This window comes from Oncorhynchus tshawytscha, linkage group LG24 (assembly GCF_018296145.1).
Source record: "Oncorhynchus tshawytscha isolate Ot180627B linkage group LG24, Otsh_v2.0, whole genome shotgun sequence".
NCBI lineage: Eukaryota > Metazoa > Chordata > Actinopteri > Salmoniformes > Salmonidae > Oncorhynchus > Oncorhynchus tshawytscha.
The window spans coordinates 23,859,882-23,887,821 of record NC_056452.1 but is presented as its reverse complement, the minus strand read 5'-3'; the positions used below and the strand labels follow the sequence as shown (position 1 = coordinate 23,887,821).

The 27,940-nt window shown below is 45.3% G+C and overlaps 1 protein-coding gene across 3 annotated transcripts; it reads left to right on the top strand.

Moving 5' to 3' along the window:
• LOC112223378 (transmembrane protein 94) lies at window positions 1-27,831 on the top strand. 3 transcript variants are annotated; one of them, XM_024386370.2, is made up of 31 exons: window positions 1-143; window positions 569-630; window positions 974-1,284; window positions 12,993-13,118; window positions 13,223-13,350; window positions 14,051-14,187; window positions 14,375-14,589; window positions 14,756-14,907; window positions 15,280-15,382; window positions 15,468-15,554; window positions 15,681-15,797; window positions 15,881-15,937; window positions 18,204-18,308; window positions 18,383-18,538; window positions 19,629-19,808; window positions 19,906-20,215; window positions 20,307-20,480; window positions 20,674-20,776; window positions 20,867-21,075; window positions 21,269-21,447; window positions 21,529-21,741; window positions 21,821-21,920; window positions 22,125-22,233; window positions 22,414-22,603; window positions 23,691-23,768; window positions 23,870-23,955; window positions 24,054-24,135; window positions 25,406-25,664; window positions 26,013-26,106; window positions 26,239-26,409; window positions 26,589-27,831. In XM_024386370.2, the coding sequence occupies exons 3-31, from the start codon at window positions 1,261-1,263 to the stop codon at window positions 26,659-26,661; spliced, it is 4,017 nt and encodes a 1,338-aa protein (XP_024242138.1). In that variant the 5' UTR covers window positions 1-143; window positions 569-630; window positions 974-1,260; the 3' UTR covers window positions 26,662-27,831. The 3 variants fall into 3 exon arrangements, with proteins under 3 accessions (XP_024242138.1, XP_024242140.1, XP_024242139.1); XM_024386372.2 differs by lacking the exon at window positions 15,881-15,937; XM_024386371.2 differs by lacking the exon at window positions 569-630 and having other exon boundaries at window positions 18-143.
• The last annotated feature ends 109 nt before the right edge of the window (window positions 27,832-27,940 follow it).

Sequence of the window (27,940 nt, the reverse complement as noted above, 5' to 3'; positions counted from 1 at the left end):
ACAACCGTACTTCACCGCTTCCAACAAGAAATGCCACTCCTTCACGAACATGGCGTTTCACTAGTGGACTGTACACGGGCTTTTCGAGATCAAATTGAGGTTTAAACGTTGTGACGAGAGACAGACCTCGTTGCAACCTGAACGTGAGTATGACAGATATATTTGGCGCATTGACAGTGGTGTCATTCGCTCTGTAAATTGCTTAGCGCGAGATTGCCAGTTATCGCAGGCGTCTCTGGACATCGATAAGAAAACGAACCTTGACGTTGCAAATGGCAACGCTAGCTAGCTTAGCTCGCATTAGCTAGCTGGCGATGAATCGGAAACAGTGCTTTAGCTGGCAACATTAACACGTGTTTTTTTCACACAGCATTGATAGTGGGAAGTTTTAGCTAGGTGCATTGCATTCTTGTTTTTCCATGGCAGAATCTGCAGACACTACCATTGACTCCCAGTTATCTAGAAGGCATGTGAAACCATAAGCTCCGTATGCACACTAAAACCGGAAGTCACTATAAAAGCATCATGACATGTGGGCTGTCGTTCATCGCCTCTCTCTCTCCCATAGAAGACACTGTAAGTACAGGTCAAATCAGTGCAAGGAAATCCAAGGATAAGCATACGCAGAAAGTGAGTACGTTAAATCTATTGTACATCTGTCAGCAACGAATAGTTCTGCTTCTGACGTAGGCTCTTGTTGTGAATGGGCTGGCTATATAAGTTCATGACGTCTTTGTGCAGAGTAGTTTGCACCAGTTGCTTATTGGACCGCATTCTTACACCATGTATACATGTTAAGTAAATGGATCATACACGTTGGGTTTGGTTCCTGTACCTGTTCAGCTGAAACTGTCAGAAAGACATCCGTCTCTACCTCTTTCCCACGGACCTATAGCTAGGGTATGAAATCACTGCTATATACCAATACCGTAATCATTTATCTTTCCCTTTTACTGATCTCTTCCCCACACAGATCTACCCAGCCATTCGTGACTACAGTAACTAGCCTCCTCAAAAACTACATCTCCCAGCGTACCCTGCAGTGAGTCCATGTGGGTGTGCGTGGTCATCCCCTCAGTCTGGCAGAGCAGGCTGACATAGCGGGGCCAGTGGGTGACATTGTCCTCCAGCCGAAGTTTGGGATCGAGGGGACAGCCGAAGTTGGGGATCGAGGGGACATTCGGAGGGTGAAGGCGCTGCCTATGCTCGTCTGGTGTGTGTGTGAGACTCGGAGCATGGTGAGAGGCTGCGCTGGTTGCCATGGAGCTACAGGATAAGAAGCAGGTGAGTTTCCTAGCGCCCAGCGATGTCAGCTGGCTCCCTGAAGTGGGCTGTTTGTGAAACAGAGATTCCTTGGTGTGTGTGCGCTGACTGATCCCCGCAGACCGCTCTTCCAAGGTTTTTTTTTTAAGTTGGCCAATAAATGTAGGCTATTCATGACAGACATTGAAACCGTTTTTGGTCTGGGGTCTCAAAAGAGGAACTGGACTGTCAGCTCGTTATCATGAGCCTGTACTTTTAAAGCAGTGAGCTGAAGGTTGACAAGTGTCAGCAACCACACCATCCGCTCTCCTTCTCAGCCTCCTCCTTTTCTGTCACCCCACTCTGCTGTGGAGTATTTTTCTCCGCTCATACAGGAGTAATAAAGGCCTAGAGTATATCAGTTCAAATGATATGAATTGAATTGTGATTTGTCAGGGGGTTCTGCAGCACCCTCGGCACCATTACTTCCCTCGACTATGAATATACATGGGTTCTAACTTTTTACTTTACAATTGTACAATTTATTTTCCCTGCATATGAAAACCGAACACAAGAAGATTCACACGGTGAACCTACTGTACATGATGAGCTGATGCCCACTAAGCTGTGAGGATTTTCCTACGATATTCACAACATATTGAGCAATTATAGTCTGTAAAATGACTTTATCAAGCCAGCTGCAGATGAAACAAAGTAAATTCTCTGTTCCCTCTTTCCCTAGTTTTAGCTTGCGGCTATAACTGTCTAGCTGGCTAGATTTAGGATATTTACTAGCCAATACCAGTGACAAACTTGGGTATGTTATCAACATATGGTAATACACAAACAATCTAGCTCACATATTTTGCCAGCTAGAAAAAAAGGCCACAAATGAATTCAGAAACGGAGGAAGCTAACGTTAGCTGATGCCTCGTCAACAAGAAGCAGAGGAAGCTAACGTTAGCTGATGCCTCGTCAACAAGAAGCAGAGGAAGCTAACGTTAGCTGATGCCTCGTCAACAAGAAGCAACTGTGACAACATGGAACCTAAGATTTATTTTTAATAAAAACTTTCCCATTGAACAACATCCACAGTCCACTCCTCCAAAGAAAGCCTGTCTCCAGGACTTCTCCAAAATGACCCCCAGATCCACAATCAGATCCATGACCCGCAGGCAGGCTATATTGAAAACTCGCCTGGCACCACAGACACCATCCATCGAGCCATCCACACACACAGAGCCCAAGTGCAGACAGTAGAGGTCGACCGATTAATCGGAATGGCCGATTAATTTGGGCCGATTTCAAGTTTTCATAACAATCGGAAATCAGTATTTTCTAGGCAAGTCAGTTAAGAACACATTCTTATTTTCAATGACGGCCTAGGAACGGTGGGGTAACTGCCTCGTTCAGGGGCAGAACAACAGATTTTCACCTTGTCAGCTCGGGAGATCCAATCTTGCAACCTTACAGTTAACTAGTCCAACGCAATAATGACCTGTCTCTCTCTCGTTGCACTCCACAAGGAGACTGCCTGTTACGCGAATGCAGTAAGCCAAGGTAAGTTGCTAGCTAGCATTAAACTTATCTTATAAAAAAACAATCAATCATAATCACTAGTTAACTACACATGGTTGATTATATTACTAGATATTATCTAGCGTGTCCTGCGTTGCATATAATCTGGATAAGCATACAAGTATCAAAGTATCTGACTGAGCAGTGGTATTCAGAAGCAGGCGCGTAAACATTCATTCAAACAGCACTTTCGGGTGTTTTGCCAGCATCTCTTTGTTGTGCGTCAAGCATTGCGCTGTTTAGGACTTCAAGCATATCAACTCCCGAGATGAGGCTGGTGTAACCGAAGTGAAATGGCTAGCTATTGTCGTGTCTTTACTATCATTAACTGAAGACTTATAGTTTTTATCAAAGATTCTCTGTAATTAGTTACTGCGCGATCAACTAATTAATCACTTAACTAATTAACTAGGAAGTCGTGGCACCAAGGAAAAATATTCCGATTACAAAGTTATCATTTCCTAAAATAACTTTTCAGATATTTTATCTGATCAATTAGTCTTTGAATTAATTAATTAATGATTTATTTTACCTCACGTTAGTCTCATTCCAAACGTCGTAAATGGTTGGTTATCTGCACGAACCCAGTCTTCACTAGGAGTCATCCATACATCAATTGTCTTAAATCATTTATTTATTACTAAGTAATTCACAGAAATGCATAAACAAACAAACAAACAAGGTAAATGAGGTTACATGAAATGATAGGAGAATGTGCCCTAGTGGGCTGAACCGGCAGGGCGGCTTGTTAGACAAAAGGGGAAGTGGGGGTCGACTAAGAAGTCACTACAAAGTGATAACTATAACAATTGAAATGCTAATCCTTACACATGAACGCTCACTCAGTCTGGAACAATTGCAATCAATATATATATATATTTACGCTCAGTGTGTCGTCTTGATCGCTGGTGAAAAGTTCATTTCTTTTGTAGAATTGTCCGTCTCTCCCTCTCTCTCGGTTGTGGTTAGAGGGGATTGTTCAGAATGACATTCGTTATAGAATGGATGTTTCGGTGGTTGTCGTTCTTCGCGTTCAATGATGCCGAATTTCTAGCTGCAGACTAGTAATCAAAATCAAAGACTTGTTCTTATTCTGTCGGTATCGATAGTCTAAGAGTTTAACCACGTGGTATGGTTCAAAAAGATTCTGTAATGGCATACACCTTTAGCCATCTCGTAATTGAGGTAAGCTTGGTCTGGTGATCATTTCTCAAAGTTGGGTTTTTATTCCAAATGGCAGGAAAGGGCTGTCCCAGGATGTCTGACCCTAACTGGGCTCAGGGGCAGTCCTCTGATTTAGTTCAAATCCAATTCCCTTTTTGAGTTTTCCTTCATTAAACAGTCCAAAATCACATTGTAAAATTGTGTAAACAGTGTCATACTCACTCATTCATCTTATACAACAATTAGATGTAAACCTTATATCTGGGGCTCTTTATATAAACAGTGTTATGGTAATGTGGCCACACCGTCTCCCATGAGCTTCCCAAGTTGTGACAAACGGACCAGTTCGTAGCTGTATTCTTCACCGATCTTTTACACTTTCTCCGGAACATGAAATTTGTTCGTACCTCAAGTTCTGTGAGGTGGAAGGATTTCCTTTGTCTCCATGAAAAACTACTCTCTATAACTGTGTCCATGAGGTCTTCTCAGGAATTTACGACCTCTGACCACAGCAGCCTAGTTGAAGGAGGCAAAGGGGGAGGCAGGGAGAGGAGGATGGGCTTGCTATACCCAAAAGGACAACGTCATGACATACACCCCCCTGGTGGTTTGGATCTTGCTTGTTTGTCCTGCAAGTTACAAATCAACATAAAACCATGAACACGTGATGTCCTGTTTGTAGATCATCGTTGCAGTCCCCTCTGGTGGTTAAACTTGGTAGGCTTCTCTGAAAGCGCAGCAGTCCACCACAAGGATGGCAGTTGATGTCCGGTTGGTGATCGCCGTTGCGGTCCCTTCTAGTGATGTACCTTGGTAGGTTCCCTGGAAGCTGCAAAGTACCCCAGGAAGGGCCAGGGGATGTCCTGGTTGGTGATCGCCGTTGCGGTCCCCCCCTCTGGTGGTTTACCTTGGTAGGCTCCCTGACAGCGGGGCATGCCGCCACAAGGATGGGCCGTGGGTGTCCGGGTTTGGAGTCGCCGTTCCGGACCCGTCATCTGGTCGTCGTCCAGACTGGAAGATCTGGGCAGTAACTTAGGCAGATGTTAACAACGCACACACACTCATGAAATATATGGAATTACATTCATTCCCCAATGAGCGGCGCTGTGGCACTAAGTGATGGTTGTATGGGGACTTTGTTTATGGCTCTATCACTTCCTAAGTGTCAAAGGAACTGAACCGAAAAGGAATGGAAGCATAAACAAAAGATATACAAAATATAGTTCTCACACAAAAATTATCTAATTGGACTGTATTCTATATACGTCCAATGTTCTGGCAAAATGACTATCATGACATTGTCTCTAATGCCATATCTAGGGTTTTCCTACTTGGTGTGTTGCTTAGGCACTATCCTAAGTTGATAACTATATGATAAGTTTTCAGCTGGAAGGCACTAGTTTTGGGCAGTCTACAGGGATGACCTATGGACTTCTGGGAAGAAAACTGGTGAGTGCTGTAGAGTCAAAGGCCTAGAAGTAAATGTTCAACTTTATTTACTAAGGCTGGTATTTTGCTTGGACCCTTAAGTGATCCTAGCATAAATCCTAATTGGATGTTCTGTTGTGCATGTGTGTTTATGCTTACACAAGCACGCATGTCAAGGGAAGAAAACCAAGTATCCTGGCAGATTACAACTTGTTCAGAATGAGTCTGATGTAGTCAGGTAATTTTTAGGTCAATGCCTGGAGGTCAATCAGAATTGGTGTCGAGGGAGTCTGTAGTAGTTTTTACTACAAGTCACTGTGTCTTCCACTTGTAGTAGCGATAGGTATGAAGTCTCTTTCATAGCTATGTTATCCACATAGAAGCTAACCTCATGAAGGAAGTACTCTTTAAGTATTGGACCAGTCGTACGTGGTGTGATCGTGGTTCATGATCGTCCTGAATGGAGGATTCTATTAGTGACGTGTCTGTTAACCATTTGAAGAGTGCACTGGAGATTCCCTTCCATGTGTGGCACTTTGAGTGACTCCTATGTTGCTATTGTCAAGGGTAATTTGATTGGTTAGGTCTCTAACCTTCTTACTGATTGTAGCTGGACTGACTGTCGCTGGTATTGGTACTGGTGCTCAAAGGGATTTCATTTCTAGATTTCATTTATGTTCTAAGGCGGCCTCGCTCCTCACTGTTCTCATAGGGGAGTGTTGTCCTTAGTCTCGACGGTGTTGTCCTTAGTCTCGACCCCCCCACCGGCCTCGATGAGGCTCATCATGGGTCTGGGCTACTATTCCTCCCCCATTTGTGTCTTGGGAACCCCCACCAGCGGGTGGTGTTGGTGTCTGAGGCGCAAACGAAAAGGTTGGACCCTATTATGTACGAGTTGTCAGCGGCCACGTTGTTATGAGAATGGCTGTAAACTTTCAACCAAATATCCTGGTGTTTGTGCTTCAAAATGCTCAGTGGCTGTAGAGGCATGTCAGTCACCACCGCGTCCGTGTGTGGCAACCTCTTCAGTACCTGCGAACTGAGATGAGGATATCGGTCTGTGATCTCGCAATGTGTTTCACCAGTGGGAGTCATCAGGTCAATTGCTGGACTGACGCCATTAGTGACATTGTAAGGGGTGACAGGTGTATCATCGGAATCAGAGTATACTCTGCGCATCAATGTTTTTCTTGCTGAGACGGCCGTAGTGCTTGCGGAAGTGTCCGAAGGGCAAGAGAAGTTCATCTCAACTACCGTATTGCACGACTGCAAGGAGGAGGGAAGTTGCGTATTCACAGAGACGGCTGGCTCGAAATCATGAAAAGAATGGTCAATCAGGTTGGCTGATGGAATGTGTCGAGATATCGTAATATCACCTTGGATCGGATTCTGCCCCAAGAGGTTTCTAAATGTCTTTTTCCCAATGGGTGCTTTTGACATACCCCTCGTGAATGACTGCGTTGCAGCTAGCGTTAGGGGTAGACAGTGTGGGTCGGTGGAGAAGGCATTGTGGCCTGTGACCATACCTGATTGGTTTTCCAATCCATCAATGGGAGTAACCGATCCATCAAGTCTGCTCCAAGTAGCAGGGTTACAGTTTCGAGGCTGGTAACATAGACAGGGTGAACGAGTGATACGTCCTGGAAGTGTAGTTTCAGCATGACTCTCAATGTGAGAGGCGAGGTAGTCTGAGTGACCCCTCGAAGTGTAGTATCGCATCGTTCCACTTTTAACCAACGTTTAGTTGGCTTCAAAGCCCTTTTAAGATCATCAAACAATGTTTGAGAGATGAGTGATATTGTCGCACCCGACTCAATTAGCGCATGACAAGTTTAAGCAGTCCTCCAGGACTGTTTCCAGGTATGGGCGTTTCGATTTGTGTTTAGTGGACATATTCCCCACAAAGTGGAGTGGTCGTTCGCAACGACGTGATGTGCCATTTCTGTTCAAGGTGGAAGCAGATTGACTTTTCCGATTTTGAGTGGGCTTGGCTTTAACGAAGTGTTTGACCTTTTTCTTTGCAACCTTTGTATCAGAATCTATAGACAAAGCCCGGGGGCTTGTTTCTTGATCAAGCGAGCCCTGGATAGGGTCTCGAATGAGAGCGGGAGAAATTAAAACTTTAACGTCCTTGCTATGGATGTTAATTCCTGCGGACCTGGTGTCCGGTATTTGTGACTTATCTTTTACCCTTTTCTCAAATATTTCTCGCTTTAGTTCTTACGTAGTGGAACTTCTGGAGAACATTGGTCTACGTTTTGATCATCCTTCAACCCTTTGTTACCCTTGTGCTCTGACCCTTTGTGTGGGTTGGGTGCAGGAACGTAGTGAACAGGTCGATTGTAGCGGTAGTCATGTTGATGGCGACGTACTTCACAGTTATTTTGACCGCTGTGGTTATTGGAATCATGGTTTCATGGTAGAAACTGTTGTTGTGCGTCATCTCTCAACGCTCCAATACCTGATACTGCTCCCTCTAACTGGAGTGAGTGCTCCTGGTCAAACTTCAAAACCGAGTGATCAGGGCTCTTAGCGTTGTGAACTTTTGATGCCTCAAGCTGTGCTTGCAAGCTCTGAGTTGTAAGATAGGCAAGCCAACGTGGGCTGCAGGGCCCAAGTAGGTAATGAAGGTAGGATACATGTTTGACAGGATTTTTTTTTTTTTTTAAAGGTAACAAGTCTTCCATGCCTGTTTCAGTGAGTAGGCCAAAGTAAGCTGAACGAAGCCTATGATAGTACGCCTGTGGGTGTTTGTTCTGAGCTTGTTTGACGGTGTTAGCCAGTGAGCTATTGTGTTTGCGAGTCACAGAACCACTGAATTCTAAATTCAGAGCTGTGGCAAGTTTAGCGTAGACATTTAGCACGTGTTGCTGTTGTAGACGAATGAACCTTGTCACGTGTCTGTTCGATGTTCGCTTCAACAGGCAAACCCTGTCAGAACCCGTATTGTTTGGCCCTCCAACGCGTCCTCCATGTCAGCTAGGAATGTCTCAGTATCGTTTGGCTGACCTGGAACGGGGTCAAAGGTGGGGAAATTCTTGATGAGTTTGTCAAGGTATTCCGCGCCAAGCGGGCGAAGAGGGTTGGCTTCATCCTGTGGAGAGATTGGGGCCGAAAGGCCAAGAGGAGAAGCCAAGCCTTCTTGTTGTTGGCGAAGAGGCGCCATATTACTCAGTGCCGAGAGGAGAAGAGGAAGCCAAGAGGAGAAGACTGAAATCTATCGTCTTTAGTCCTGTGAGTACAGGGCTCCGGTTGCTTGGATTGGTGGTCACGCTGGACTTCCTCCAGAAGTACCTAAGGGTGGTATTCTGCTGCATTGCAGAGTCCACTTGAGCGCTTAGAGTACTGATTTTGGACACGTGAGTGTCACACTTGCTCCTTTCGGTCTCAAACATGTTTTTGCCGCATTGATGGTCCCCAAGAACGCATTGGGCCTCCATTCTTAAATGGAAGAAATTTGGATCCACCCTTGACTCTTCCTACAGCTGGACGCCCAGCCAAACTGAGCAATCAAGGGAGAAGAGGATCTGAGCTTGAGAGGATCTGCAAAGAAGAATGGGAGAAACTCCCCAAATATAGGTGTTCCAAGCTTTGTAGTGTCATACCCAAGAAGATTCGAGGCTGTAAGCTCTTTCAAAGGTGCTTCGACAAAGTACTGTGTGAAGGGTCTGAATACTTGTGTAAATGTGATATTTTTTCCCCATATTTTTTCATAAATTTGCAAACATTTTTAAAAACCTGTTTTTGCTTTGACATTATGGGGTATTTTGGGTAGATTAAGGAGGGGGGAAAAAACCAAATCAATTTTTAGAATAAGGCTGTAATGTAACAAAATGTTGAGAAAGTAAAGGTCTGACTCCTTCCCGAATGCACTAATCATTAGCTAGATCCCAAATGTGATATTTTAACTAGTTAGCATCCTATTGATGAATTTTAAGTCCCCAAAAACTTGCATAAACACTGAATATAATGTAGGCCTGTCTTGTTTGGGTAACTTGGGGCCACTCCACCACCCGGGGTAATACGCCCCCTGTCTATACTTCTCACAGAAACCACTTCATGGCAGTTTTTCCCCCAACACTTTCACTGGCGACCACTATTCTTGCTCAACTGAAAGTGTTTTGAGGGCGGGTGGCATTTTACCCCAAGTTACCCTACAATTTACCCATGATTTAGCCCCACTTTCCCCTATGCACTCACAGGGAATAGCAGTGGTAACTTGCTTAATTAACCATGCCACTGCTAAAAACTCTTGGTTTAAAATGTTGCAGTTTGCTCATATTTAGGAGTTTAAAAGTAGGAACGTAGGACTGGAAAGCTGGGGTCCTCTTTTTAACAAAGGCCATTAATTTCTGTTTTCCCTGCAATTGCGAGAATTGTTATGCATTGACTACTTGTCAGAATTTCATGTTTCCCTCCCTATAGCACTCGTAACTTGTTCCTCAAGGAATATTTATCTGGCATAAAACGCACAAGCCGACTAGGTAAATGGATCATTCTGATAACATCAAGAGTAGAGTAGGTTTTATTTTCATTACTTGTTTTGTTTGCAGAGGAAAAGTGGACTGTAAATTTGTCGTGGCGCACCACCACACTAAACAACTGCTGCGGAAACACTGCAAAGCACAACCCTCAATACAGTTTCTCTTCTCCTTTCCACCCATGCACTCTTTCTTTCAGCTTTCATATGCCTCCACTCTTACACTCTCCTGTATCATCTAGACAGACATTGCAGAGGCACATTCAGTCTGAGCTCGTCCAGCTGGCACTGGGCTGTGGCTGAGCTAGACCAAGATTCAGTGTAGGGCAGAGAGAGATGAGACCGGCTAGCCAGGCATTAGGATGCTGAAGCGGTGTCACCCAGGCTCTGACGTCCGGGTGTGTTTTGTGTGTGTCCATGTCTAGAGGATTTTCTGCTTCTTGACTCTGGAGAATTGTCCGTTTTATTTATAGCTGTGTGGGATGTGGAGCTTGAAAACAAAGCTGAGCTGAAATTAGGTGTCTGTAGAGTGTGGGAAAAGATTGGGTTCCCACTGACATTAGGTATGACTGTTCCTCTGCAGCTGGCTTCCCTTCCATTGTAACCTGAACCCACTGACATTTAGATATGGCTGTTCCTCTGCAGCTGGCTTCCCTTCCATTGTAACCCTAACCCACTGACATTTAGATATGACTGTTCCTCTGCAGCTAGCTTCACTTCCATTGTAACCCTAACCCACTGACATTAGGTATGACTGTTCCTCTACAGCAAGCTTCACTTCTGTTGCGCATAACTATACTGAACAAAAATATATAAATGCAACAATTTCAAAGATGTTACTGTTCATCTAAGGAAATCAGTCCATTTAAATGCATTCATTAGGCCCCAATCTATGGATTTCACATGACTGGTCAAACAGGTGGTCACAGATACCTTCAAAACAAGGAAAACCTGTCCATATCTGGTGTGACCACCATTTTGCCTCATGCAGTGCGACACACTGCATAGGAGATGTTGATTGTGGCCTGTGAAATGTTGTCCCACTCCTCTTCAATGGCTGTGCGAAGTTGCTGGATATTGGCGGTATTTGGAACATGCTGTTGTACCCATCGATCCAGAGCATCCCAAACATGCTCAGTGGGTGACGTCTAAGTATGCAGGCCATGGAAGAACTGGGACATTTTCATATTTCAGGAATTGTGTACAGATCCTTGCGACATGGGTCTGTGCATTATCATGCTGAAACATGAGGTGATGGCGGTGGATGAATGGCACGACAATGGACCTCAGGATCTCGTCACGGTATCTCTGTGCATTTAAATTGCCATCGATAAAAATGCAATTGTGTTTGTTGTCTGTAGCTTATGCCTTCCCATACCATAACCCCACTGCCACCATGGGGCACTCTGTTCACAATGTTGACATCAGAAAACTGCTCGCCCACACAACGCTGGACACGTGGTCTGCGGTTGTGAGGCCGGTTGGACATACTGCCAAATTCTCTAAAATGACGTTTGAGGATTATGGTAGAGAAATGATCTTGCAACAGCTCTGGTGGGCATTCCTGCAGTCAGCATGCAAATTGCATGCTCCCTCAACTTGAGACATCTGTGGCGTTGTGTGATAAAACTGCATCTTTTAGAGTGACCTTGTGTCCCCAGCACAAGGTGCACCTGTGTAATTATCATTCTGTTTAATCAACTTCTTGATATGCCGCACTTGTCAGGTGGATGGAGTTTTCTTGGCAAAGGAGAAATGCTCAATAACAGGGATGTCAACACATTTTTGCACAACATTTGAGAGAAATAAGCTTTTTGTGCGTATGGAGAATTTCTGGTATCTTTTATTTCAGCTCATGAACATGGAACCAACATTTGTGTTTTTATATTTTTGTTCAGTGTAGAGGAATGATTACATTTATAGCATAACAATCTCTGCTAGAGGTCGACCGATTATGATTTTTCAACGCCGATACCGATTATTGGAGGACCCAAAAAAGCCGATAACGACTATCATATCAAATCATAGACTTAATTATAATATAATAACACACAGAAATACGAGCCTTAGGTCATTAACTTGGTCAAATCCGGAAACGATAATTTCAAAATCAAAAAGTTTTCTTTCAGTGAAATACGGAACCGTTAAGTATGTTATCGAATGGGTGTCAACCCGAAATATTGCTGTTCCATTGCACAACCTTCAAAGTTATGTCATAATAAGGTAAAATTCTGGCAAATTAATTACGGTCTTTGTTCGGGAAGAAATGGTCTTCACACAGTTCGCAACGAGCCAGGCGGCCCAAACTGCTGCATATACCCTGACTCTGTTGCACAGAACACGAGAGAAGTGACACAATTTCCCTAGTTAATATTGCCTGCTCATAGGAATTTATTATAACTAAATATGCAGGTTTAAAAAATATATATACTTGTGTATTGATTTTAAGAAAGGCATTGATGTTTATGTTTAGGTACATTGGTGCAACGATTGTGCTTTTTTTTGCAAATGCGCTTTTGTTAAATCATTAACCGTTTGGCGAAGTTGAAGTAGGCTGTGATTCGACGATAAATTAACAGGCACCGCATTGATTATATGGAACGCAGGACAAGCTAGTTAACTACACATGGTTGATATTACTAGTTTAACTAGTGATTATGTTAAGATAAGTTTAATGCTAGCTAGCAACTTACCTTGGCTCATTGCAGCCACAAGGCCCTTTTGATGCTGCACTCGCGTAACAGGTGGTCTGTTGGATTGCAATGTAATCGGCGTCCAAAAATGCCGATTACAGATTGTTATGAAAACTTGAAATCGTCCGACCTCTAATCTCTGCTCATTTAAAACCAATTCCTATTGGCTTCAGTTTAGAGTGACGATAATTATACTGTACAGTTCAGTTTAGCTGTGCATAGGACCAAGGCAAAGCAGCTAGCAAGGTACTGCTCTGTTTCAGCGGTCATGGGCAGCCAAGCTATGTGGACAAGGTGCTTTTTGTACCATAAATGTCCATGAATTTGTGACCTTTTTGAAATATTTGAATCATTCTTGACTGTAATGTGATTTCTAACTATATATTTTGTGTCTGTGTGTGTTTCAGGAGGAGGGGGGAGCGGGGACCTTGGGCTTGTCCACTGGTCAGGCTCTGGGAACACTGAGGGACCAGCTCACCACCCTGCTTGACCAGCACCAGACCACAGGCCGTGGCAAACAACCCACTGCACAGGTAGATAGCACCGCACACACTCGCATACATACACACACACACAGACGCACACACACTTTGTTGTAGAGCGTAATGAGCTGTTTTGTTTGTTGATGTTATTTTAGGAGCAGTGGGTGAAAAGCTTCCTTCACCATGGCAACCGCCACTCCTGTCTCCATTGGCCGGGAGCCGCCCTCACACTGCTGGTGGTGGTGGGACTTCTCTGTTGTTATGGCGACCAGCCGCACGGCAGGTGTGTTTGACTGTGGAGCTGGGACAATTGACAGAACATTATCGACACAGACCATACCGATAGCGTTTGCTGATATCGTTCATTACGATAAGTAACCTATACTAGAGAAATGTGAAATAAGTTTGATATGACATAAGTTTGCTAATATGGGTGATCGTTAATGGGACAATTGATGACTATAACCATCAAACTAGAAGTAGTAGTTTAAAGGATCATTTGAATAAACAGTGGTGCACATTAATGTTATGAACTTGGCATTCTATTTATTGTTATGGTATCAATTCAGGCAATTGGACCAACTTTTTTTGATTGTGGGTGTTATTTATACTGGGCCTCTGTAAATTGTGGGTATTGTTTAGACTGGGACTTGTGTGGGTATTGTTTAGACTGGGACTTGTGTGGGTATTGTTTAGACTGGGACTTGTGTGGGTATTGTTTAGACTGGGACTTGTTTGACTGGGACTTGTGTGGGTATTGTTTAGACTGGGACTTGTGTGGGTATTGGACTGGGACTTGTGTGGGTATTGTTTAGACTGGGACTTGTGTGGGTATTGTTTAGACTGGGACTTGTGTGGGTATTGTTTAGACTGGGACTTCAACCCAAATGTTCCTATCAGAGCTACCTCACTATAAAATAAGGTTGAAACACAGGAATCCCCAACAGTCTGTGAAAACTATCATATCTCTCCTCTCTCTGTAGTTCTGGGATAGAGTTGGTGAACGCTGCAGCCCTCCTCATGCTCTTCACGCTGAGCTTCATGCTGATTGGTCGACAGCAGAGGCTGAGGAGAACTGAGATGGTGCACCGGCTCAACAGCATCATCAATCAGCTCAACGGTGAGGGAAAGGGGGGGGTGGCGCAAGGAGGAGAGGAGATGGGATGAGAGTTGACAGTTGGACATTTAAATGGAGGGAAAATGTTAAGAAATAAACACTTTTATTTGAGGTTGACAAGTTTCCACCATTCTCATTTTGTGATCCTATCTTTTAATTTCCCCTTCCACCCTCTCTCTCCCGCCTCCAGGCTACCTGTCGGGCTGGGCAGATTTGGGTGAGGGGATGAGGTGGTCTCCCTCCCTTTACCCTGACCTGTACACCCCCTCCTCCCCCTCCTGGTCGCTCCACTGGACCTACCGCGACTCCAACCTGGTCAACCTGCCTGTGTCCCTACTGGTGGAGGGAGACGTCATAGCACTACGGCCAGGACAGGAGACATTCTCTTCTCTCAGAGGCATCAATGTACGGCGAGAGGGATGAAGAGTGAGAGGGAAAGAGGGGGGTAGAGAGAGGGAGGGAGGCGTAGATGGTGAAGGTGAGAGGGAAAGAGGGGGGTCTAGATGGTAAAGGCGAGAGAGGAGGTGGATACTGCTTATGTGGAGGTCTCACCTGTATCTCCCTTCTCCAGGATGACGATCATATAGTTCTGGAGCCAGGGGACATGTTCCCACCTCGTTCTCCCCCTCCCTCCCCCCGGGGGGACCAGAAGAGGGGTCCCCAGAGCCCCCAGCAGCACCGCCTCTTCAGGGTGGTCCGCACGCCCATCCTCGACAGCGTCAGGTGGGCAATGCATCCTCTTGAGGCTAAACAGTCTGACAAACTTTGATTTTGAGATGAACGGGTTTGAGGTAATAATTCACCTCGAGCTAGTTTGATATCCAACCATTCTTGGTCCAAGAATTCAACTCGAGGAGAAAGTTTGCGCAAATCATGAATGATCATCTAGAGTCAAAGGAAACCTGAAATTGTGACGTCTCAGTGTGTCATTTTGAAGCAGTTTAAAGATGCAGGGCAGGTTTCCCAGACCCACATTAAGTCTAATACTGTTCTGAACTGCATGTTTGTTGTTGTCCAGGATGAGGCTCAAACCGTCTCATGACGTCATCTAAAATGACTGACACCCCTGGCTGAATCCACCTCTGTGCTTTACAGGAACAGTCTGGACCTGGCTCTGTCTCGACCAATCACAGCCCTGGATAACGAGAGGTTCACCGTTCAGTCCATCATGGCCAAGTTCGCCTGCCCTATTGTACTGGTGAGAAAAGCAGACACAGAAACACAGTTTCTTAATTAAAGCTACTTGCTGTTGTCCCTCACGTTATCCCTCTCTCCTCCTATAGATGACGTTCTTGGTTGTGAATACAGTGCGTTATTTCTTTGACGCCCCTAGCCTCACTCCTGGACGCTTCAACTTCATCCAGCTGCAGGTATGGAGACTCCCTCTTCCTGGCCGTGCCCCTTCTCCCTATTTACAGCAGGGTGGGCGATCCTATGGGGACAGAATCTCTTCAAACCTATAAAATATTCCTATTATAATAAGTGTTGTGTTCCAGCTGATGGGAGTGCTGCCCATCCTTCCTCTGCTGTTTCCTGTCATGTGGGTGCTGGTCAACACCTATGGCGAGGCTAGCGTCCTGGCTGAGTCCAGCAGAGCTTCTCCTACTGGCCTGGTGAGAAACGCATACACCAGCGCCATGCGAGACACAGAGAGATGCCTCCTGTGTGGTTTAACTAGCCTCTTCTCTCGCCCCAGCTTGCTAAGTTCTCCGAGGACACTTTAAGCAGCTACACTGAAGTGGTGTCCTCCCAGGTATAACTTCTCCAAGTCCTACCCCTGCCTCCCCCCTCGTTCCTGTCCTCACGCTGCCCGCCCTCGCCCCTTCACCCACCACTGTGAAACCCTGTAGCTCACACACACCCACCTCACGCATCTTCTTTTGTTGTTCGAGTTTGGGACTCCAATCATCTATTTGGTTTTGCATTGTTTATCCCTAATGTGATTGATTTTCTTCAGCTGGCATGATGAGATCTCGTCTCTTTGGCATTTCTATTGGTTCTCTCTGTCAGCCAATCAGTCTTTCTCCGATCATCCCTAATGGAAGGGCAAATTTGACTCATCTAGTTTGGGCAATTTTTCATCATACCATTTCTTTAGCTAATCACGTAACCCTTTGACTCCCCCCACAAAACCCCAGTACTCACCGCCCCCACCTCTACGTTACTGACACTTTGGCCTGGTCCAGAACTAACCCCCTCCCTGCTATAGGGCTTGGTTCTGGATCGGCCTTTCCCATGAGCCTGCCACTTCTGTCCTCTAGCTTGCAATGCATGATGGGGAAACTCTGCCTCACTAGCTGTGTACTTCAACTCTCAAACGACTTCCTTTCCTTGTGTCCTTTACTCAAAAGTCTTACTTGATGAAAATGAATCTGGAAAGGGTCAGAAGGACCTGGGAGAAATATAATTTCTTAAGAAAAAGACTTAAGGAAAGGAAGCATCTGAGAATATTGGGTCATAGTCCCTGATTGCATCGCCTGGACTGTAGTCAGACTGAAGACATCTAAAATGACGTCTACAAATACTGTGTTTACTCACATTTAGGTTTCAACCATTTTGGGAAAGATGAAGGTCTTCTAGAGGTGTTTTCTTTTCCACTTTGCCACTAATAATATACAGGGCCTTCAGAAAGTATTCAGACCCCTTGACTTATTCCACATTTTGTTGTGTTACAGCCTGAATTCAAAATGGATGAAATAAAGTGAAAACATGTTTGCACATTTATTCACACCACTGAGTCAGTACATATTAGAATCACCTTTGGAAGAGATTACAGCTGTGAGTCTTTCTGGTTTAGTCTCTAAGAAGAGCTTTGCACCCCTGGACTGTATAATTGCACATGATTCTTTTTGAAATTCTTCAAGCTCTGTCAAGTTGGTTGTTGATCATTGCTAGACAGCCATTTCCAAGTTGATTTAAGTCAAAACTGTAACTCGGCCACTCAGGAACATTGAACGTCGTCTTGGTAAGCAACCCCAGTGTATATTTGGCCTTGTGTTTCAGGTTAATGTCCTGCTGAAAGATGAATTCATCTCCCAGTGTCTGGTGGAATGCAGACTGAACCAGGTTTTCCTCTAGGATTTTGCCTGTCCTCTGTTCTGTTTATTTTCATCACCAATCCTTAATGATTACAAGTATACCCATGACATGATGCAGCCACCACTATGTTTGGTAACATGGAGCATTGTACTCCGTGATGTGTTGGATTAAACATAATGCTTTGTATTAATTGCTACATTTCATGCAGTTTTACTTCAGTGTCTTGTTTGCAAACAGGATGCATGTTTTGGAATATTTTTCATTCTGTACAGGCTTCCTTCTTTTCACTCTGTCATTTAGGTTAGTATTGTGGAGTAACTACAATGTTGTTGATCCATCCTCAATTTTCTCCTATCACAGCCAATAAGACTCTAACTGTTTTAAGGTCAACATTGGCCTTGTTTTGAAATCCATGAGCGGTTTCCTTCCTCTCCGGCAACTGAGTTAGGAAGGACGCCTGTATCTTTGTAGTGACTGGGTGTATTGATACACCACCCAAAGTGTAATTAACTTCACCATGCTCAATAGGGTATCAGCTTTTATTAAAACATTTTTACACATCTACCAATAGGTGCTCTTCTTTGCGAGGCATTAGAAAACCTCCCCAGACTTTGTGGTTGAATCTGTGTTTGAAATTCACTGCTCGACTGAAGGACCTGTACACACGAGTCATTTTTAAAATGAATTGGTAAACAATTCTTAAAACATTAATTCCATTTTGACATTATGGGGTATTGTGTGTGTGTAGGCCAGTAACACACAATCTCAATGAAATACATTTTGAATTCAGGCTGTAACACAACAAAATGTGGAATAAGACAAGGGGTTTGAATACTTATTGAAGGCACTGTAGCCCACTATACTGTAGATTATATTGCCCGCAAAATTGAGTCAACTATGTATCAACTATGTATTTTGTTTAGTGGGTGAAAATGCGATGTAGCCTAAATGTGTGTGTGTGTGTGTGTGTGTGTGTGCAGGAGATGCTGCGGTGTGTGTGGAGACACCTGCTGGGCGTGCTGAAGGGAGAATCACAGACACTCTGCTATACTTCCAGCCTGCTACACACACTTGGCTCTGTCACTGTAAGTGTGTGTGCATTTGTGCTTTTGTGTGTGTGTGTGCATTTGTGTGTAACTCGCTCTCTTTCTCTCTCCAGGTGTTGTGTTGTGTGGATAAACGGGGTGTATTATCCTGGCCTAACCCCAGTCCAGAGACGGTACTGTTCTTTAGTGGTCGCGTGGAGCCGCCTCACAACGACAGTCAAGAAGACCTGCGAGACGACCTCTCTGTCAACTCCGAGGACCGGGACGAGGTGGGTGGCAGTGTGGGTGGCAGTGTGGGTGGCTGGGTGTGTGGGTGGCTGGCTGGCTGGCTGGCTGGGTGGGTGGCTGGGTGGGTGTGTGGCTGGGTGGGTGGGTGGGTGGGGTGTGTGGCTGGGTGGCTGGGTGGGTGGCTGGGTGGGTGTGTGGCTGGGTGGATGGGTGGTATGTCGTATCTTCCTATATACCGGTATGGATGTATTTACTTCACTGCTTCTAACAGTATTTTAATGTTTGTTTAAATGTGATTGGCCACTCCGCTGTGGGTAACGTCCGTTTTAATGTTTGTTTAAATGTGATAGGCCACTCCCCTGTGGGTAACGTCCGTTTTAATGTTTGTTTAAATGTGATTGGCCACTCCCCTGTGGGTAACGTCCGTTTTAATGTTTGTTTAAATGTGATTGGCCACTCCCCTGTGGGTAACGTCCGTTTTAATGTTTGTTTAAATGTGATTGGCCACTCCCCTGTGTGTAACGTCCGTTTTAATGTTTGTTTAAATGTGATTGGCCACTCCCCTGTGTGTAACGTCTGTTTTAATGTTTGTTTAAATGTGATAGGCCACTCCCCTGTGTGTAACAGGCCACTCCGCTGTGTGTAACGTCCGTTTAAATGTTTGTTTAAATGTGATTGGCCACTCCCCTGTGTGTAACGTCTGTTTTTAGAGTTTCCTCCTCTCACCATGCCCAGGGATGTTCTCTGTTTAGTGAGTCCACCAGATCAGAGGCAGTAGAGATGACCAGGGATGTTCTCTGTTTAGTGAGTCCTCCAGATCAGAGGCAGTAGGGATGACCAGGGATGTTCTCTGTTTAGTGAGTCCTCCAGATCAGAGGCAGTAGGGATGACCAGGGATGTTCTCTTTATAAGTTTGTGAATTGGACCATTTCTGTCCTGGTAAACATTCAAAATGTAATAGTACTGATAAAAATAGTATGGAGAAAAAACACATTTTCTTCAGGAATATAGTGACCTAAAAGTTATGAAAAATATACCCCCCAAAAACGACTTATTTATTTACTTTATTTTAACTTGAGTGCTTTTCAGTGATTGAAAGAGTAATGTCTGGCTGTTCATCCTGTCCATCAGACACTGGAGGGGGAGGCTCTGCTGTGTATGCCAATGATGGATGGGTATGAGCCCAGCGAGACGTCACATGACACTGGCTGTTCGCAAGCACGGGAGACACACACACGCACCAAACACCCCTCAGGATCTAATGTCAGCTTCAGCCACGACACTGATGGAGGGGATCAGGGCCCTGAACAGGTAAAACACACACACACTGTATATAATTCTCTTGTCATCTTACTACACAGCATTTCTCTCCCCTCTCTCTCTTCTTTCTCATCACCCCTCTCTACAGGATATGTCGGGTTGCTATGACAACGAAGCGGAGGACTACGTGTGTGATTACCACCTGGAAATGTTGAGTCTGTCTCAGGACCAGCAGAACCCGGTGAGTATCCAGTTCGACGAGCAGGGCTGGCAGTGCCACCTGCCCAGCCTCAAGCCCCTGGGCCTCAACATCCTGCTCAACCTGTGCAACGCCAGCGTCACCCAGCAGCTCTGCCGCTTCTCCGACCACCTCAGTAACCTGGCGCTGCAGGAGAGCCACGGGGCCGTGCTGCCCGTCCACGTGCCCTGGGGACTGTGTGAGCTGTCCAGGCTTATAGGTGAGGAGAGGAAGAGAAAGTATACATTTACTGTGTGAACTCCAGACTCATACACTCTGACTCCTTCTCTCTCTTCCTGGGGTTCTCTCAGGGTTCACTCCCGGGGCGAGGGAGCTGTTTAAACAGGAGAACCACCTAGCTCTGTACCAGCTGCCCTGTGGGGAGAAGGCCAAGGAGTCTGTCCCTCGACGCCAACATAACTTTACCAAGAGACAACCTCCCATCAGCCACCTCATCTCCCTCTTCATCAGAGACTCCTCTTCCAGTGAGAATAGCTCAATTTGTATTATAATTTTTTTCTCTATAGCTCTTTTGTTCTTTGTATTTCTCCCCTCTCACTCATCTCTCTGATTGGCTTCTCGCTCTCTCCATCTCTTGCCCTCCTCTTCTTTAACCCTTGACCTCTTTCTTGGAAACGTTTTGTTGCACCTCTGTGACCCCTGACCTCTCACCTCTAGATAACGTCCAGATGTTGTCTCACGGCTCAGCTGACCTCATCCTGGAGGCCTGCACTGACGTCTGGGACGGAACCGACATCTACCCCCTCTCTGGCTCCGACAGGTCAGAACAGCCTCGTGAAGCCTTATGACAGCCTTATAGCAGCCTCATGACAACTATTATTAGCCCTTAATATGTCTACCCCCCCTACAGGAAGAAGGTTCTGGACTTCTACCAACGGGCCTGTCTGTCGGGATACTGCTCTGCTTTTGCCTACAAGCCCATGCAGGTGTCTCTGTCCAACCAGCTCAATGGGAAATGTGTGGAGCTAGCCCCCGGACCCAACCTCTTCTCTGGGGTAGAACTGCCCTCCACCACCCCTATCAAACATGTCTCCCGCAGGAACTCCTGGAGCTCTGATGGTGAGGGAGGGACTGAGGGAGGGAGGGACTGAGGGAGGGAGGGACTGAGGGAGGGAGGGAGGGAGGGACTGAGGGAGGGAAGACTGGAGTATGCAGGAAGGGAGATGCTGCTACACTCACAAGATGTTGTATCTTAGTGTAACTTTGTCTTGTCCCCCTCCTCTCTCACTCCTCTCTCTCTCTCTCTCCATAGAGGGTATAGGAGGTGTGGAGAAGGACGACTGTGTTCAGGCTCTGAGTGGTCAGATCTTCATGGGGATGGTGTCATCACAGTTCCAGGCTCGTCTAGACACCGTCAGGCTCATAGACGCTCTGGTCACTGCCTGCATACGCTTCGTCTACTTCTCTATGGAGGATGAACTACGCAGCAAGGTGTGTGTGTGTGTTTGCTGAGATGTATGTGATGATGCCGGTGACGTTGATGATTGTCTGTCTGTTTTGTGAATGTGGTAGGTGTTTGCAGAGAAGATGGGCCTGGAGACAGGGTGGAACTGTCATATCTCTCTGACCCCAAACAGAGACAGTCCCTGTGACGGCGCCCCCAACAGCCCCGGCCAGTACTCCGTACACGATGAACATCAAGACTCCAGAGATGAGGCAGAGGGTCTGCTGTTACCAGAGGAGGAGCCCACTGATGTCCCCAGCTTCCTGGAGGACTGCAACCGGGTACAGGAACATACACTGTTGGTCTTCCCTCGTCTGTCCTTTCCCCCTGTCTCATGCTAATCCTTCTGTCTCCCTCCAGGCGAAGCTACCTCGTGGTATCCACCAGGTTCGTCCTCACCTGAAGAACATTGACAACGTGCCTCTGTTGGTGCCCCTCTTCACCGACTGTACCCCAGAGAGTGAGTCTGAACATCTCCACTTACATGAAACAAACGTTTCTGTTTTCCAAAAACCGTAGTATTTGTTACTGAGACATTCCTATATTTTAATATACAAATCAATTGACCACGCTATAGAAGTGTACTTTATCACAAGATATGCAATGTAGTTATGCGTGTTACAGCATGTGTGAGTGCTCTAAATCTCTCTCTCTCTGTGTGTAGCCATGTGTGAGATGATCAAGATCATGCAGGAGAACAGAGAAGTGACGTGCTGCCTGGGGAGCTCTGCTAACTTCCGCAACAGCTGCCTCTTTCTACAGAGTGACCTCAGGTACACACGTGATCACGTCACAAACACGGCAGCTGCTGCCTAGTTAATTTATAAATAGTCTTTGATGTGCGTCCATAAGTACACTTACAACCACATAATACTGCTGGACTTAATGACAGTATGGAGAGGAATACAGATCACACACTATTGTTTCCTAACCCCCACCCTCCCTCCCCCCAGCATCGCCCTGGACCCCTTGTACCCGTCGCGGTGTTCGTGGGAGACGTTTGGCTACGCTACAGGGGCAGGGCTGAACGGGGAGGTGGAGGGTCTGTCTCCTCTCAGTCTGTCTGGTCAACTCAACACCCTGGCCTGTTCTGTCACCTTCCACCAGGGGGAGTCAGTCAGCATGGTCAAACTCATAGAACAGGTGAGAAACACACACACACACACCAGAGGATGTGAGTGGAACTGGAGCAGAGCATGAGTAATTGAGTCATCTGGAACATGGAGAGTATAAAAGTGTTTTTTAAAAAGTGTCATCCTCTCCCGCTCTGATTTCTGTTGTATATATTTAGCCTACCCCATTACTAATGCACAGAGATGTGGATGAGTCAACCAAGAGCTAGGTCACACAGCCTGTATAATTGATGGCATGAAGGTGAATGAACCCATGCTGAAACACCAGAGACGTTTTCATTTCTATACAGGCAATTATTTTATTTTTTTATGAAAAAAGGAGTAAGTTTGGAACAATACTAAAGGTGGTTATCGACTGTAAAATGTGAGCGCAACAGAACCAGTTATAACTGAAGTGTCTGATCATCAATAGATTAGAGAAATAGCTATTTGTTTTTTAACACGGTGGCCACAGAGCCTACCATCAGGTAGATCCTTGTTTAATAGCCTACAACATGTTGAAATTTTGAAGCATCTTACGACAGTCTACATCAAAACCAAATGGTACATTTTCACAAAAGTAGATGGGGTGTTTGTTAAATGATATTTTTGAACAAAATTAATTGAGGGAATTCGGAGCTGCATTTTTGGGGAGGGAGTTCTGAGCGTTTTTTACATTTCATAACTTTTTTTTTCTTTTTTTTGCGTAGTGGGGGACGTTGGGTGACAAGTGGGATTTCCGACCACATTCTCGCTCTCTCTTATTTTTATATATATTTTTATATATATTTATTTATATATATTTTATAATTATATATATTTCATATTTATATAAATACATATTATTATATGTATATATATTTATACATAACATAACATTTCAGGTATTTTTGGGGAGTAAAAATGTATTGCCATTCAAAATCCTATTTTCCTTAACCTTTAACCCCAAACTTAACCCTTAAGACTAACAAATTCAGGACCTGAAAAAAGTACAGACTTTCCAAATGATTCTTGTTTTCCTACCTTGTCGAAACATTTTGGTTCTGATAAGGTAGGAAAACATGTACAGACACACAAAGATACAGTATATTTATTTTACATGTCTGGTTCCTTTCCAGGCACGTCACACCACCTACAGCATCCGCAAGAGTTTCCTGTTCCTGTTGCAGTGTCAGCTGACCCTGGTCCTCATCCAGGTGAGAGAACACCTATACAGCCAATTCATTTCAGCTATAATAAAAGAACTGAGGATGCAACAGTTTCACCTGAATATTGGATTACATTATTGTTGGTGTAGTTTCTGGCCTGCCTTGCCCAGCTCCCTCCTCCCATGAACATCACTGACATCCTGTGGCTGTCCTGCTTCAGCTGTCCATTGCTCAGGTACCACCACTACTAACCATATCGATTTCACACTCGTGTTATCTAGTACAACAGTAGACTTACATGATACTAACCATGTCTCTGTGTGTTGTTGGCAGTGTGTCATTCTTAGGAAAGCCACCAGACAGTTCTGTGATGAATGTAGCCACAGGGAAGAACCAAGATGCCATCCCCAGAAAGGTACTATACCCACTCCGGCCCGGTTTCAGACATTACACTATGCTAATTTTAGGAGGATTGTCATGATTGGCCAACTCCAAATATGCTGAGTCAGATGCTTGTTGTTGATACACTACATGACCAATTGGATGGGGACACCTGCTGGTCTAACATCTCATTCCAAAATCATGGGCATTAATATGGAGTTAGTCCCCCCTTGGCTGCTATAACAGCCTCCACTCTCCTGGGAAGTCTTTCCACTAGATGTTGGAACATTACTGAAGGGACTTGCTTCCATTCAGCTACAAGAGCTTTAGTGAGGTCGGTCACTGATGTTGGGTGATTAGGCCTGGCTCGCAGTCGCAGTGTTTCAATTCATCCCAAAGGTGTTCTATGGGGTTGTGGTCAGGGCTCTGTGCAGGTCAGTCAAGTCACACCGATCTCAACAAACCATTTCTGTATTGACCTTGTTTTGTGCACAGGGGCATTGTTATGCTGAAACAGGAAAGGGCCTTCCCCAAATTGTTGCCACAAAGTTTGAAGAATCGTCATTGTATGCTGTAGCGTTAAGAGTTCCCTTCACTGGAAAAAAACATAATTAACATCCCCAGATCATTATTCCTCCGCCACCAAACTTTACAGTTGGCACTATGCATTGAGGCAGGTAGCGTTCTCCTGGCATCCGCCGAACTCCGATTCGCCCAGATTTCCATTGCTCCTGAGTCCAATGGCGCTGAGCTTTACACCACTCCAGCCGACGCTTGGCATTGTGCATGGTTAGCTTAGGCTTGTGTGCGGCTGCTCGGCCATGGAAACCCATTTCATGAATCGCCCGACGAACAGTTCTTGTGCTGATGTTGCTTCCCGAGGCAGTTTGGAACTGGGTAGTGAGTGTTGCAACTGAGGACGGACGATTTTAATGCGCTACACACTTCAGCACTCGGCGGTCCCATTCTGTGCGCTTGTGTGGCTTACCACTTTGCGGCTGAGGCCGTTCTTGCTCCTAGAAGTTTCCACTTCACAATAACAGTGCTTACAGTTGATGAGGCAGCTCTAGCAGACCAGAAATGTGACAAACTGACTTGTTGGAAAAGTGGCGTCCTATGACAATGCCACATTGAAAGTTACTGAGCTCTTCAGTAAGGCCATTTCACTGCAAATTTTGTCTGTAGAGATTGCATGGCTGTGTGCTCCATTTCTTTGTATATAAAGTGTATCTTAATCATGACTCATGATGTGTACCATGGCATTCCTTTTAACATCTTGATTTTCCTACATATACTTCCTGCAGACGCAGACCTACTTCCTGGGTTGTTTCCTGCTGAAGTTTGGCCTGACCGTGTGTGCCTACCTGCTAGGCTTTGGCTTCACGCTGCACGAGGTCTGCCTGAGGACCAACAACCTTACACTGGCCGATAACACCACCATCAACTGTACTGATATCCTCAGGGTCAGTTCGGCTCGGGACGCTCCCCATTGGTTCAGAGAGCTGTCCAACGGCCTGCTGCTCACTCAGAAGGTCATGGCTGGGTTCCTGGCCCTGCACACCGGTAGGAGGAGCTCTCGGTGAACTCTCACCCCTGCATCTGTTAAGTCAGGATGCATCCTAAATGGCACCATATTCCCTATATAGTGCACTACTTTAGACCAGAGCCCTATGGCACCCTATTCCCTATATAGTGCACTACTTTAGACCAGAGCCCTATGGCACCCTATTCCCTATATAGTGCACTACTTTAGACCAGAGCCCTATGGCACCCTATTCCCTATGTAGTGCACTACTTTTAACCAGTGTGTTATATAGGGAACAGGTTTCCATTTCAGACGCAGACTCTGACTTCTGTTCTCTCTGGTGGAGAGTCCTGTGTTCTGAAGTGTCCTCCCTTCCTCTTTTCCAGTGGTCATCTCGCTAAGTTACGTCCATCGCTCCCAGCCTCTGTGGAAGAAGAACCCTTTCAGCAACACCTGGTGGTGCCTCACTGTCCTTGTAGTGTAAGTGTGTGTGTGTGTGTGTGTGTGTGTGTGTAGCCTAATTGTTTCAAACAACTGTGAAGCGGGCAGCTGCAATAGATGTTTTTTTTGTTGGCATCATCTGATACTCTCACTCTTCCTCTCCACCTCCAGTCTGTTGGGTCAGATGGTACAGGCCACGGTGGACTACAAGCTGTGGCAGGACAGGTCGGGTTCTTTGACCTTTGGCCTGAAGGACATCCCCATGCTGGCCTGGCTGTTGGTCTCCCTGTCCTGCCTGGTGGTGGTGCTGCTCAACGAGGCCGTCAAACTACACGAGATACGGTAAGATGGAGGAAGGAAGGAATGGGTGAGAGGAGGAGGGGTATGATGGGAGGAAGATTGCGGAAAAGACAGAAGGGTTGAAAATAGAGGATTCTGTGAGGATTGTGGGATGGAGGATGATGTCATGTGGGGGGGAAATGGTTCTCATGTGTTGTTCTTTCCATTCCTTCTGTCTGCAGGGTGAGGGTTCGCTACCAGAAGAGACAGAAGCTACAGTTTGAGACTAAACTAGGGATGAACTCTCCCTTCTGATTGACAATTAACAGAAGGGCGTGGCAAAGCATGCTGTGAACCAATCAGCCCTCGGGGAAAGATGAGGCACCAGAATCTGGAGGAGGCCGAAGTTGGCCCTAACCACTGACACAGGGTCAGATGGTTCTCATCCCTCTGTTTGTTAGGATTGGAGAAAGGGTTACCTGACTTTAGATCTGTGGTTTAGGGGAACTTCTACCTTAAACCCAGAATCAATCAAACTCATTGAGTGCCCATTGACTTGAACCCAGGATCACTCAACCCACCTCACCCCGAAAGCACTTTGCCTAGCAGGTCCTCCAAACCGCTACATGTGCTGGGTGGTCGAACACTGCGAAAATCCAATCTTTTTTTATTTTTTAGATTTAAATTATATTGTATCATTATGTTTAAAAAAAAAAAAAAAAGAGGAAAATCCCAAAGAATGTTATTTTCTTTTTTGCTTTTAAAAGACAGCTAAGAAATGTGAATAATTTATTATCTAGTGGAATGTTTTTCTTAACGAATGGGGAAGGTTTTACTGTATCCCCTACTTGAGTTTAGGGAAGGGGGTATTTTGTCCTAGTCACTGGTCTCTGATACTGGCTCACATGGGGATTATCACACTTTATCACACTTCAGCATGTCTCCCCCTTTCACATGAATCCCAATACCATAGTAGAGTACAATAGCCTTCACCTTGAATGTAGTGTGTCATTACAGCCACTTGCTGCTGTATATCTGAATGACCAAGCAGTGCTGAAAGGATAGGAGAGATGTATCTAGTAACATGGCCCAGATTCTGGTCTGGGACAATGTCCTGGTCCTAAATCTGTCAAATAATTGGCATTGATAGACCTGAAAAGCCTGCCATCAAGGTGAAGTCTGGAGTCCACAATGTAGTACTAACCCTGTGGATTCACTTGAAGCAGTTTCGGAAAGGTTCTGTTGACCATACTAAGGATTTCTTAACAAGGCTACTCTTTATAGCCCAGACTTCTAGCCATGAAATCAACGTGGCATGTTCTTAACCAGGATCCAAGAATAACCCTTGTGATTTTCCTTCCTAACAAATGTTTCCTTTGTTTCAACCACACGATCCGACTCCCGAGCTAAGCCAAGGGCAATCCTGCTCTAATGCAATAAGTAATGAAGATTCATTTAATTTACTATAAACAAGTAAAATCCGAATTTGTCTCTTTCTAGGTTAATTGTATTTTGAAGAATGTGCTAGCCTGCCACTTTGAAACTCATGTACTGTAAGAAAGGGATTTGTTTAATCATCAATCATCCTAGACCG